This window comes from Colias croceus, chromosome 28 (assembly GCF_905220415.1).
Source record: "Colias croceus chromosome 28, ilColCroc2.1".
Taxonomy (NCBI): Eukaryota; Metazoa; Arthropoda; class Insecta; order Lepidoptera; family Pieridae; genus Colias; species Colias croceus.
Window position 1 is genome coordinate 1288341 of NC_059564.1, and position 14861 is coordinate 1303201.

Below are 14861 nucleotides of genomic sequence, written 5' to 3' on the forward strand. Positions count from 1 at the left end.
AACTAAACTTTTCTGATTTATTTCATCTAAGTTTAATAAAATTAACTAAATAATGTTATCAGAAAGTAAAATTTAACAATATACGTATAAACAATTTAATAAGAAAAAATTAGATAATACAATTCACCATCAAATTATTTTTCGGGATATTTTCTTCGTTAACCTTATTCCAGTAACAAATCCAGCTTACCAAAAATTATTAAAACCTCATATATGATAATCAATTTTATATAATATAAGCGGTACGCCCCGGCTTCGCACGTGGTACATATTTGGCAATAAAAGGTATGCCTATGTTCTTTCTCAGGGCCTAAAGATTGTCTGTGCCAAATTTCATCAAAATCGGTTGAGAGGTTTAAGCGGGAAAGCGTAACAGACAGACAGAGTTACTTTCGCATTAATATTAGTAGGGATGACGAAATACAATCTAATCAAGCATAAAGTCTATAATAAAATTGAAGCATCAATATCTAATTTGGATAATATCTAAAATGCCGGATTATATTAGTTTGATAATAAACATTATCTTAAACGTTTGATAATGCTTTTACTTAGTAATCTTCCCTTTATAATGCAGGCATTTCCTGCAAATCGCATCTGCCTTATTCTTAATACTCTGTGTAGAAATAGCTCTATCCGACTCAGGTTTATCATCTCCTTCAAAGGGACCTTCACTAAACTGTTGAATTAACTTCTTAATATAAGAACCAGGACCCTTTATAGTCAATTTTGCATTAGGGTCTTCAATACCTGCTTGAACATCTTGCACGTTACCAAACTCAGGGTTGCCTATGTTAAGTTTCTCATCGACAACGTTAAAATGAATCTTATCATCGATTATAGTTTTTTTCGTATCAGTTGGTGTTATTCGTATTTCGTTATTTTTCACGTCGACTGTAATTTTAGCGTCTTCGAAGTTAAGTTCTGAAAGGGAGACATCTACGGATCTGGATCGGATTTGCTTAGAGGGAGTGCTTGGTACGTAAAGTTGGTTAGAATCTACATTCGTGTCTTGCTTTATAGTGTTGCTTGAAGTGACTGGTGAAGAAGAAATTGAACGATCAGCTGGACTGGAACCTAATAAGGAATAAATATTAGATCTTGTTGGAAAAGATGTGTTTAAAGCCCAGCGCGCAAGAGCAACTTTTGTCTCCGCAACTATTTAGTCTCTCCCATCAACTCTATGGGCTAGTAAGAAAGTGCGCGCACGTAGCGACGCAACTCCCCATACAGTTGATGGGAGAGACTAAATAGTGAAGGAGACAAAAGTTGCTCTTGCGCGCTAGCTCTAAGCATTTTATAAAAAGCGTAATCCCATCACCTGAAAAACAATTCGTTACCTTAATAATTGGCCTCGATTGGTTCACCTTTCAACCCTTTAATCAAAATAAAATTGGTATCTTGAAATAGGTAATTTGAAAAAAATATCGAAATAATTGAGGTAATAATTTTGTTTTTGAAACTATTCAAGACTTTGTAAAATTTAGTACAGATATAATATGTTACACAATAGAAAAAAAAAGAAAAATATTATGATAAAGGTGATGTATTAGCTGACAATGAATCTGTTAAAACGAAAAAGCGTTAAGCAAGCGTTAGATTATATAGGCTAATATTTCACTATTCTACAACATAAAAACATCTTAAATAAGCAGATACATGTCATATTGGCCTTCTGAATATACTTTGCTTTAAAAATACCTTTCCTGTTCATAAATTTTACAAACTGCGTAAATACTATTTAATCTAAATTGGTAATATTTTTAAAACTTGTAAAGGCATGTAAATAGCTTGTCAATTCAGTTTTACTATATCCTATTATTAAAAAAAGAGAACAAAATTGGAACTGCTTGATTGGCCTAAAATGTACAATACTACAAATATAAGGGAAATACAAACAAGGAATATTTACCAAAAATAAATTAGCAAAAACGTCAAGTTTAGAAATTAAAGATTTTTAACGCGATTTATTCATTATATTATTTTCCCGACGTTTCGAACACTTTGCAGCGAGTGTGGTCACGGGGAGAATGAATTTGAGAGTCAGGATAATTTATAGATAAAATCTTTAATATCTAAATGTATGAATACTCGCGTAAAATCAAACAAGGAAATGCTACAAACACTACTGAAATAGCTAAAGATTGGCTCTCTACCGGCGAATTTTTCCAAAAACAATATGATATTGATCTTTTCAAGGCGAGAATGAATAGGTTCCTCTCAAGCGGGCATGTCACCATCTAGATCACCATCTACTTGCCATCAGGTAGTGTGGTCAAATACCTGTTTGATCTATTTTATTTTTTATTTTATTTTATTCATAAAAGGTACCTTACAGCTGTTGATAAGATAAATTATACTAATTACATATAAAAACGCCAATTACAAGGCACACCGATAATAGTAAAATTGTGTGACAAAAAACGGCAAATTACAAAGGTACAATAATTGTTTTCTTTTACTTTAACAAACTTAACTTAACTTTAACAAAAAATTCTTGATGAAACAGAAAACATAAATGAATTAAATGTGACTTCTCGTGAACAAGCAATATCAACAATATAACATCTATTCGCACATCCGGAGAAATAACGTCATAAATGTCATAAACCACTTTTTACAGGGCAGAGATTTCAAAGTTTGCTTTGTTATTCATGGACCCAGTTTATACATAAGAAAAATTATTTAATTGATTATGTTGGTAAATATATTCAACTTCAAATATATAGCATTTTCAGGGAGGCTGAAATAACTAGATAAGACTTATTTTACTTTTTTTAAGGATGGTACTACATTTATGACATTATGGCCCTGGGATTCAAAGTATACTAAATCTATTATGTCAAATTTGGTAGGTAGGTAAGAAAAAAATATCACTTCTACAGAGAAAAACATCTTTATTGTAACATTTAAATTAATTTGGAATAACGGCGTTGGTGTACTAAGTCTATCAAACCTGATATTTTTGTGTTGGTGACGATTTACGCGAAGTTTGTTTTAATTTCTAGTAGATATTATTTAAATCGTGGAGGTATCACCTCCTGATCCACCTGATCCCCCTCCCCCTCCTGAGACTATGAGTGATGATGTGCCCCTCCAAGGCCAAAACGTCATCTTGACCAGGATGTTGGTGATGATAAGATATAGAAGCAAGACAAAGAAATCTTCTCTAAGCGACTGTCCTAACTCTATTTCCATAGATACCGTTTATAAGCATCCCCTTCTAGAACGCCCTTTTCGACAGTATTCTGTAACTGACTGGACTTTACATTGTACATTGCAGTTAGATAGAAAATGACCCCACATCAGGCACCTCGATCCGGGCCATCAAAATCGGTCAACTACTTGTAAGAAATGGCATCAAAAATATTTGCAGATTGCATTAAGAAAATCGGCCGCAATGCTATCGAATTTTAAGTGGTGAAGATGCCAATGTGTTTATTGGTCATCCAATATTGGCCCAGCACAACCTGAGCACAATTATCCCCTTATACAATTATTCACGGAAGGGCATTGTAAGAGGAGTGCCCACTGACATTTCTATGCAGGAATTTGTTGCCAATTTGGAAATCCCTGCGGGCTTTGGGTATATCTTAAAAGCACGTAGGCTAAATAGAAAACATCGTACGACGGTGAGCACTGAATGGATTCCCCCAAACTCCCTGGTCCTCACATTCCTAGGGCAGAAGCTGCCTGAAAAGGTCTTCCTTTACAAATCATCCTTAACAGTAGAGCTTTATAGACGGCCAACAATCCAGTGCCTGAAATGCTGTAGGTATGGCCACATTAAAAACCAGTGTAGGTCGAACCTCCGATGTTTTAAATGAACACGAGAGCCTACAAGAAGACATACATGCCGAACCTATTATTTTAGCTCTCATAATTTTGCCACTTTTTACTGAAACATATTCTTTGCCCGAGACTCTTAGTTGTTTCGCTATCTATTTTACCTTTTTTCAGTGTCGAAGTCGTTTCTTTTCGAAGATTGTTTGGGGTTTCCTTCTCACTTGTACTATTTACAGTTTCAGAAATTGAAACTTATTCTACAGATGGTCTATTGACAGGGTTTGCAGATTCTACTTCTGAATCTTCGCTAGATGAAGAAGAATCAGAACTTGAACTTCTAGAGGAACTAGAGCTTGAAGATTTAGTAGGCCGATATTCATCAGGCGAAAAATCCCCGCTGCGAGTACTCTCACCTTTAAAAGTATTGTAAATAAAAATTAAAACGAAATTATGTAATTATATAACACGTATTGAAAAGTAGTATGTATTACTGTCATAAGTCATAACTCAAATCGTTATATAGCTGAACATTCAATTTTGTTACGGTTTTGTCACAACTGTACATAAATTAACTACATTACATTAAGCCACATAGCTGAATATCCAATAGTTTGGTGCGTTATTGTCATAATTGTTTTATACCGTACAGTTATGACATATTTAGCCACTAAAATCAAATAACTAATCAATAAATCGAGAGCGGTTTTGTCACAATTGTTTAGAAAAATACAGTTGTGACAATTTATTAAACTAAAACTACCAAAAGCTTATTTAGTAAATGTCATAATTACCTTATGTGACAACGCAGCTCCAAACACGTTTACTCCGCTCGGATGGCCGGACGCAACTGACTAATAAGACATCGTGCCGCCAGAATGGGCCAATAACATGTCAAAACCGCGACGTCATAAGCGACCTCTCGTGAAGGATATTAAAATTAAAATTATGACATTAATTCCCTGAATACTAAACCATAAAAGGAAACGTTTTTGACATAAAACTCATTTTTACAAAAAATGCAGTTGTGACGTTATTTCTCCGGATGTGCGTATTATTAAAAAAAGCCTAAAAAAGCACCGAATGCTAATGAACCATCACCCACCATTAGACGCGTCCTCTCTCTCCTCCGAACAAAGAGGGAGGGATTGTTCCATCATGAGCCCCTGGACCATGTCCATGCAAGAGTCGAGAGAGAACTTCTTGCCGACCATGCGGATACCGCGGATCCGTCTGCGCATTTCTATGCGGAAGATTGATTTAGGATAAGCTTTCCAATTACAAAAAATGTCTTCAAATTGATTTAAGAAGAGGTTTTTAAGGAATATAGGGAATGTTTAGGAAAAGCTTTCCAATTGATTTAGGAAAAGCTCTTCAAATTTATTTTGGAAAAGCTCCTCAAATTGATTTAAGAAAAGCTCATCAAATTGATTTAGGAAAAGCTCTTCAAATTTATTTAGGAAAAGCTCTTCAAGTTTATTTAGGAAAAGCTCTTCAAATTTATTTAGGAAAAGCTCGTCAAATTGATTTAGGAAAAGCTCTTCAAATTTATTTAGGAAAAGCTCTTCAAATTTATTTTGGAGAAGCTCGTCAAATTGATTTAGGAAGAAAACAGATTATATAATTGGATATTTAGGAAAAGCTTTCCAATATAAAGCAAATTAGAAAAAGCTCTTCAAATTAATTTAGGAAAAGCTTTTTGCAGATTATATTGAATATTTAGGAACAGCTTCCGAAATTGAGCAAATCTTGTTTCAGTTGTTATTCTAATTAAAATTTCTTTTAGGAAAAGCTTTTCCTAAAGTGTATTTCCAAAGCAAGATTATATTGATGATGTTCAGATGGGAGGTTAGTAAATAAAGTTAGTCCTTTGCCCCTTAAAGTTTAGGTATACACAAAATATGACATTCAATTAATTTTTTGGAACAATTATTTGTAATTTCGAATAAATATGCAAAATAAATTAAAGTCAAGAATACATATTTCTCACGGCTTCGGCTTCATGTTCAGCTGCAATAAAAGAGGCGCTATGCGGGTAAAACCGTGGGGCACAGCTAGTATGTAAATAACAAGATCTCACCAGGACTATCCTTCGGCTCCATATTCAACTGCGCGAATGTATGCGCACAAGAAGAGAGCAGTTGCTCGTACTCGCAGATGGCGGCGTGTGTGCCGTTCACGATCTTGGGGCTCATGGGGCTGTTCGCTAGCAACAGGCTTGTGCCGAATGTTGCGTTTAGTTCGCGAGTTTCTAGGAATCATTTGTTCATTTTTTTATTTAGATACATTACAGTTACACGAATCCATACTAATATTATAAATGCGAAAGTAACTCTGTCTGTCTATCTGTTACTCAATTACGCCTTAACTATCAGTAGTTAATATCTCTATACCAAATTTTGTATTTTGATACCCGAGAAACTTTCGCATTTATAATATTAGTATACTTAGATTAAATAAGTTCAAGATTTACTTGATAGGTTATTCCAAATAAATCCATTATAAAAAAAACTCACACAAAACTTAAAATATTTTTAATTAAATTGATTTTATGAAATAATATTATTTAGTTAACATTTTTTGCCGAGTGCGTTTCAAAATAAAAAAAAGTAGTTACAATTTGCATCTGATCAAGTTCATAATTTTGAAAATATCGTTATTTTTTACTCAGTAATGTTACGTTTAATAAACGATAATATAATAATATCTATGAAATGACATTCATCTATATATTTCTAAACGTGTAGGTATATATCTCTAGTCACTAGTGTAAAACTTACCTTTCAAAGAAATCCTTGGCTTCTTAGATACCACGATGTTACCGTTCTCTGATCCGAACATATCCACCAAGATTTCAGAAGCAACGGTTTTTATTTCATTCCAATCATCTGAAAAAATATTATTAATAATGTGAAAATAGATATTTGTTTTTTTAAAGCTATTGCATATCTATCGCGGGCCTTGAGCGGGGACTGAATCGAGAAATTCCGTAACGAAAAAACCTCACGCTCCCCACGGGGACGGGCGGAGGTGTGGCTTGAAGGCATAGCATGCAATAGCGCAACCGCCCCACTCCCCGAGTGTGACACACGCCGTTTTTTTTCCCTTATTTGTTCGGTAAGTTGAATATACACACAATAAAATCATAAAATGTTATTGTTAACTTTTAAATTATAAATTATTAGCTGTGCTCCGCGGATTCACCCGCATTGCTCTGCTCCTGTTGGTCTTAGCGTGATGATATATAGCCTATAGCTTTCCTCGATAAATGGGCTATCTAACACCGAAATAATTTTTCGGAACGAAATCGGACCAGTAGTTCCTGAGATTAGCGCGTTCAAACAAACAAACTTTTCAGCTTTATAATATTAATATTAGTAAATATAGATAATATTACATAAGTATTTTTGCTTACCCAAAATATCTTGATTAGTAGTCCGCTGCGATGTTACAGTGAATCTAATAACATAGACACCTTTGAAACAGGCCGGAACCGCGTGTATATAGCCTCTACCGTTCAGGCGTTTTAGAAGTAGTTCCGTTAGTGTATTGTCGCCTTTTAAACGGAATGCTACCATACCTGTGTGGAAACGGGCGTTTTAAAAATGTCTGTTTTATAAAAAAAGCGTGAGTGCACACGTTTCAGAAGTGAAACTTTTTTGGGAAGGTTTAAAAATAATAATAGCGTCGCCTAATGAATGACGTGATAGTATTACCATGACGCCTTGAAACTTCACTAAAATTTAAAGAAGTTTCACTTCAATAAAAAAGTGAGCATGTTAATATTAGTAAAAGTTATATTATTTATTTCTTTTATATAAATATGGCTAATAATGCTTTTATAGTAGAATTCATACTAACCCAAGTTGCTTGGCTGAGGAATTTCGAAACGTTGATCAGCAAGAACCAAGGCTTCGAACTTTTGCGCTAAACGCACGCCCTGTGAATAAATACATTTTTAACAGTACCTATAAATAACTATAAATTGTATATTGACCACCTCCTCGGTACAGTGGTTGACGCGTGAGCGTAGAACCGAGGGGTCCTGAGTTCGATTCCCGGTGGAGACGAAGAAAAAAATCAAACATCTATGTTCATCACAATTCACAAATATTTGCTCCAGGTGGGGATCGAACCCACGACCTCTGGCTTGGAAGGCAGGGCCACTACCAACCAAGGCAACCGGTCAGTCAGAAAATAAAAGTGTTCTCTAGTTACTAATCTTTGAATAATTTTTATAAGGAAAAAATATCCGACTATTCGGCTAAATCTACATTTAGCATAACAATACCTCACGGATATGCTTCTGTAGTCCAGAAATCCCATAGTTTCTCAGAACGAACCACAACTTTAAGGCTCGGAAGCGACGGCTTAAAGGTATCTGCCAATGCTGGAATTTAAATAAATAATATTGAAATTGAACAAAACAAATATTTAAAAACAAACACAGCACCTGCGAATAATACTGTAATTAGACAAAATTTAGATTTAAAATAGGCAGGTTAATTAGTAGGTATTTAATAGAGTAAAAAAGGATTAAATCGTTGCCATTTTAAAGTAAAATAATACGTTGCACTTAAATCTATATAATATACTAGCTTTCCGCCCGTGGCTTCGCCCGCATTTTCAAAGAAAAACCCGCATAGTTCCCGTTCCCGTGGGATTTCCGTGATAAAACCTAGCCTATATTACTCGTGGATAATGTAGCTATCGAATGGTGAAAGAATTTTTGAAATCGGTCCAGTAGTTTATCAGCCTCTTCATTACAATCAAACAAACAAACATACAAACAAAGTTTTCCTCTTTATAATATTAGTGTAGATAAAACTCAAAGGTGACTGATATAGTGATCTATCAACGCACAGCCCAAACCACTGGACGTATCGGGCTGAAATTTGGCATGCAGGTAGATGTTAGGACGTAGGCATCCGCTAAGAAAGGATTTCCCGAAATTCTTGCGGGAACGGGGAAAAACGGGGATGCACGTACAAAGTCGTAGGCGGAAGCTAGTCTATGATAATATTATTAAAACGCACTAATATTTACTTTTTAACTTGGGTTAGTAAACCAATATCCTTTATTTTAGAACCTCTATTATCTGTTAGTTAATTATATTAAGTCAGTATTAGTATTTTTGTTATATACCCTACTTATTATTTTTTATTTCAGTAATTTTAAGTGTTATTTTCCAAAAATTATATCATAAATTATTTCATTGTTACAAAACCAACCACCTTCACATCTTTATGTTTTTTTTTTTGTTAATAAACCATCCACCATTTAAAATAAAAACACATACAAGAGGTTCCTTCTTATCAGGGTTTTCAAGTTGGATCGCTTTATCACACCCGGACGCCATTTTGTTATACCCATGAAGGTTTTCATCATCAGTGACGTCATCATCTTTGACGTCTTGAGTTCTAATGTTATGTCGTGCGGTGTTCGCTTTTTGTGAACCAACCTTGTAATGTAGTAAATTAATTAATGTTTTGTGTGGATTTTTACGTGATTGAACAGTTTTTTTTTTATTAACACGTTAACATATTTATTGGCCATTTTAAAAAAATATTACAGAAATGTATAAAATAAATTAAAAAATTATTTGTTTTTTTTTTACATAATTCTTCGTGCAGAGTTAACGTGCATAAATGGGTACATAGGATACTTTTTATCATTTAAAGAAAAATATTGCAGAAATGAAAGTAAAAAAATATTTTTAGTTTTATTTTTAAAAGCGTCTTAATTATAATATAAAATTTTACCCAACGGCAAAATGTTACAATCCTTTATTCAAATGTCTATTTTTTCATTTTCATCTATTTTCATTTCAAATTTTTAAATAATTAAAAATGAAATTAACTTAACTTACCATGTAATCAATCGCTTTTCCTGAAAAAATAAAGATTTTTTGTGAATTCGTTTTCTAATCAAAACATCATGTTAATAAATGTAACTAAAAAAAATGACTTTGTTTAACAGTTTGGTAACAAAGAATTGTTTCAATTCTTTCTTTTAAAAGTAGTAAATTACGTTTTAATAATCAATAAAATTATTTTATAATATAATTAACGCTAACTACCTGAGTTTTCATGTCTCAAATATATAGGATTTACGTTGAAAGTCCTGTGTAGAGCTGTGCTGTCTCTCACCCTGCAAATATTTACATTTGTAAAATAATTTTTCGTAGACATAGTTATAAATAACATATTAAGTTATTTTTGTATGCCTATAAAATACGCAAGTTTTTAATAATTTACAAATATAATAAATTAATGTTTCAGGTCCATTTTGATCTGATCTGATCCCATACTGCTTTCGCTTGTGTTATGGAAACCAGATGGCTGATAAACATACATATATAATTTTAAATAAATACATATTATCAATTATGTTCATCACACAAATATTTGCCCCGGGTGGGAATCGTACCCACGACATCTGGCTTGGAAGGCAGGGCCACTACCACCTTAGATAACCTCAGTCAGTCTATTAATAATGTAAGAAATTATTAATTTTTGACGGGTTATTTCAATTACTTACAGTGTAATATTATTTATAACTAGCTGTGCCCGCGACTTCGTCCGCGTGGAATAGTGACTGCATAGTAGTTACCTACTACCGTCCATGCCTACTACTTAACTTTTATTGAATAAACACGTCCTAACATAAATAATTAAAAGAACTGTTAGTAAAATTTAAATACTTAACTGATCTAAAAAATAAAAAAATAAATGCCTAATTAATTTTCTACGTAAAATTTATTTTAAATTATGTCATATTATTTTTTAGGCACCAGGAGGGAGAGGAGCAAATTTATTTACCTTCCTTCCTTGTATGGATGCTTTTGACAATATATTGTGCAGCAACTGAGTGCCGAGACAAACGTCAAAACGTAAAGGAATAGAATCCGCTATCGATAGATACTAATTGACATAAGCGTATGTTTTGCTAAGGATTTGTTCACCCTACCAACGACGACGACGACCACGAACAAAATTTTCATCCAGTCGCAATTTAATAAAATTGTGCAAAACACAATTAGATTAAAAAAGTAAAATTACCTGTCGTTCTGGTGCTTGGAAATTTTTTTTTTGAGATCAATGAATGAAAAAATAGATTTTTCGTAGAAACGGTGGCTCCTAGAAAAAAAATGTATTTGAAGTTTTTTGTAGATAATATTATGATCTACAATTTTGGTAAAAGGTACTTTTATATTAATTGTCCTCGAATTGTTTTTCTTTCCGAATACCAGTATGACGGGAAATTTTAATATTTTATTTTGAACTAATTTTATCTGGAGGACAATTTTGGTCGTAGTCATCGCCGTCATTACTAAAATATCATGAGTTTATGACAAAAATTAGTAGCAGGCCGAGACTAATGTCAGAGAATAGAATAACGCTAAGGAAAAGAAACTGCTATCGATAATTTTTGACATAAGCTCATGATATTTTAGTAATGGTTCGGTCACACTACCAACGACGACGACGACCAAGACCAAAATTTTCATCCTGACAAAATTGGTTCAAAATAATATGTTTTCAAATTTCCCGTCATACCGGGACTCAGAAAGAAAAAAAAAAAATTCGAGGACTATTAATAGAAAAATAGGTTTCTTGCTATTTTCGCCGAGACGGCAAGTTAATCGTTTCCTCCTTAACTTTTACCAAAATTGTAGATTATAAAATTATCTTTAAAAAACTTCACATACATTTTTTCTAGGAGCCACTGTTTCTACGAAAAATCTATTTTTTCATTCATCGTTGATCTCAAAAATAAAAATTCCAATCACCAGAACGACTGGAAATTTTAATAATTGATTTTTAATTGTGTTTTGCACAATTTTGTTAAATTGCGACTGGATGAAAATTTTGTTCGTGGTCGTCGTCGTCGTTGGTAGGGTGAACAAATCCTTAGCAAAACATACGCTTATGTCAATTATTATAGATAGCGGATTCTATTCCTTTGCGTTTTGACGTTTGTCTTAGCGCTCTTATCTTTCCTGTCTCACGCCTGCAGTAACTAAACCGTATAGACCGTTCAATAAAAATTAAATTAAAAAAACTCAACGCAACGAAGAAAAGTGCATAGAAAGAGGAATAAATAATTTCACAAACTTCCCGAAGATCTTTAAAAATGAATATAATAAAAAAAACAAAGTCGTCGGGGCTGCCATACCATCATTATCATAATATATCTTATATATATATTTTTTTTATTATGGTACTTAATTTTAAAGATCGTCGGGAAGTTTGTAAAATTATTTATTCGTTTTCCTTCGTTGCGTTGGGTTTTATTTTAATTTTAAACTTCGGCTTCTTATTTTCATGTAATATTTTCAAGTGAGCGAGACCTACTTCTACCTCCATAATACATTCCTACATCATATTGATATCTATAAGTTTGTTGCTCCTTGACATCTTTTAAGTTGGGCCGTAACCGTGCATAAATTTGGACCACAGTGGCAAAAGAAGTGGTATATTTAAGAAAAAAAATTGCCAAGGGCCAGGCCTATGTGGCTTTGAGAAGAGTTCAAAATTTCCAGGGTGTGGCTGTCCTCTCGCTCCCCTATCCCCCTCTTCTTTCACAGACTTTCAACCCTTCCCTTTCCATCCCTAGTAAATGACAGAACCGATTTTGATGTAAATAATATTATCTAATTGTACCTGGCTATATGTACACGTCATATCCTATCGTTTGATGCTCCATTTGGTTTATTTATCTAACCACTGTCACCCCTTAAGTGCCCTATATGTAATAAACGGATGAACCGATTTCGATAAAACATTACTAATTGTAATTCACCCGTTATGCACATTCATTTGATATATCACTAAGGTATATTTGACAACATTCGTTTCTTTCATTCCCACTTATACCTATTTATAGGTATAGTAAATGGATGAACCGATTTTGATTAAATATGTCTAATTATACTTTACACGTCATGCCCTTTCATTTCATATGTCACTTGAGTCAAAATTCACTTTTTTTATTACCTACCACTTTTATACCTATATCAAATAAATGGATGAACCGATTTTGATAAAATTTGACTTATTTTTACTGATAGGTCGTTCACTTTCATTTAATATATCACTAAAGTATATTCGACAACTTTAGTTATTCTCATTCCCACTTTTACCCCTATATACCTAGGTACAATAAATGGATGAACCGATTTGATACAGTTTATTTAAGAACCAGCGTCGGAAAATATGCTGCCTAACAAAAAAACATCATCTAATTCGGATTACCTGCTAGCGAGCTACGGTGGCACAAACAGATACACACACATAGCGGTCAAACACTTATCACCCATATTTTTGCATCGGGGGTTTATAAATATAATACGACATAACTTAAAGGATATTTTATGTATAAAATTTACCTAGAAATAAGTATAATTTTAATTTGACCCCTCCCCCCTACTACCTCAGCTTACCCCCCCCACCCTTGGGGACTTTTGATATGATCACTTGGACATAACTGTAGCGTATAACAGATCTTACGTTTCATCGTACACTGTATAGTGTACCATAGAATGCCTTAGCAAATGTTCGCCGTGAGTACTTAAATGGTCATAACTTTTTTATTTATAAACCGATTGACATGAAATAAACACTAAATGTTAAATGAAGATTACCACAATATATTAGTGAAAACCGCATCTAAATCGGATAAGCCGTTTCTGAGATTAGCGTGTTCAAACATACAGACAAACAGACAAACAGACAAAAAAATTTTTAACTACAGTTTTGGGTTTGGGATCGATTTAATAATAACCCCTGCTAATTTTTTTTTACATATTTTCATTGTACAGACACCACTTTTCTAGAATTTTATTATATGTATTGATTGATTTAATATCCGTTTTAATTTAACATTTCATTCAACTTTCATTCAAATTTTTAAGTCAATCTTCTTTTGTTCTACAAAAAAAAATTACTCCCTTTTTAAAACATACCCTGATTATTAATATATAATCTATTATAATCTATGAAATAATAACTCAATTAATACTGGACTATTAAATGCAAAAATCTCACCACATAGCGGTACAATCGAAGTTCACCATCAACCATTTTGACGGGTTAAAAGCGAAAGAATCCGCCATTTCAACACCGTCAAGCCAGTGTCTGAAATAAATATTGATATTTTATAGCATTAATTGTAATTTATGTGTTTGAAAATAACATTAATATTATTTTAAAAGGAATGTTAATTAATATGAAAAATAAAAATGATGTGACATACAAAAAACTAGCTTTCCGACGCGTTTCTTTCTCGCGTTTTCAAAGAAAATCCCGCATAGTTCCCGTTCCCGTGGGATTTCCGGGATAAAACCTATCCTATGTGTTAATCCAAGTTACCCTCTATATGTGTGCTAAATTTCATTGTAATCGGTTCAGTAGTATTTGCGAACAAAAGAAAGTAAAGAGTAACAAACATACACATCCATCCTCACAAACTTTCGCATTTATAGTATTAGTAGGAAGGATGATGATGTTGCGCTCTGTACGGTTGCACCGTACATACCTATAATCTATACTAATATTATAAAGCTAAAGAGTTTGTTTGTTTGTTTGTTTGAACGCGCTAATCTCGGGAACTACTGGTCTGATTTGAAAAATTCTTTCGGTGTTAGATAGCCCATTTATCGAGGAAGGCTATAGGCTATATATTATCACGCTAAGACCAACAGGAGCGAAGCAATGCGGGTGAAACCGCGGGGAACAGCTAGTAATTACATAATTTGCGAATATCAAACACAACAGCAACATAACACATCCCTAGTGGAAATGCACCCTTAAAATTTATACAAACCTAAACTCCGGGCATATAAAAGCACTGCCAGCATACGCAGCGTCTACATGGAGCCAGGCCGAATGTTTTTCGCACACTTGTCCAATTTCACGAAGATTGTCGAACGCTACAGATCCTGTTGTGCCGAGGGTTGCGCATACCTGTCAATTAATTTAAAATAGTAAGCTGGCTATTCGCCCGCTTTGTCTAAAACCTAATTAAATTATACACTAAAACCTTCCTCTTAAATCAATCTATCTATTAAAAAAAAC

The 14861-nt window shown here is 33.4% G+C and overlaps 1 protein-coding gene across 1 annotated transcript in view; it reads right to left on the minus strand.

Moving 5' to 3' along the window:
• Positions 1 to 346: 346 nt before the first annotated feature.
• LOC123704158 (aromatic-L-amino-acid decarboxylase) overlaps positions 347 to 14861 on the minus strand; it is a 29400-nt gene continuing 14885 nt past the window's right edge. Inside the window, exons 8-18 of the mRNA XM_045652457.1 lie at positions 14611 to 14750; positions 13833 to 13922; positions 9863 to 9933; positions 9653 to 9672; positions 8075 to 8173; positions 7645 to 7723; positions 7199 to 7363; positions 6564 to 6671; positions 5864 to 6034; positions 4889 to 5026; positions 347 to 1077 (exon numbers count right to left, since the gene is read on the minus strand). Coding sequence (XP_045508413.1) covers positions 548 to 1077; positions 4889 to 5026; positions 5864 to 6034; positions 6564 to 6671; positions 7199 to 7363; positions 7645 to 7723; positions 8075 to 8173; positions 9653 to 9672; positions 9863 to 9933; positions 13833 to 13922; positions 14611 to 14750 — 1611 coding nt within the window. The 3' untranslated portion in view covers positions 347 to 547. The remainder of the gene's footprint in view (positions 1078 to 4888; positions 5027 to 5863; positions 6035 to 6563; positions 6672 to 7198; positions 7364 to 7644; positions 7724 to 8074; positions 8174 to 9652; positions 9673 to 9862; positions 9934 to 13832; positions 13923 to 14610; positions 14751 to 14861) is intronic.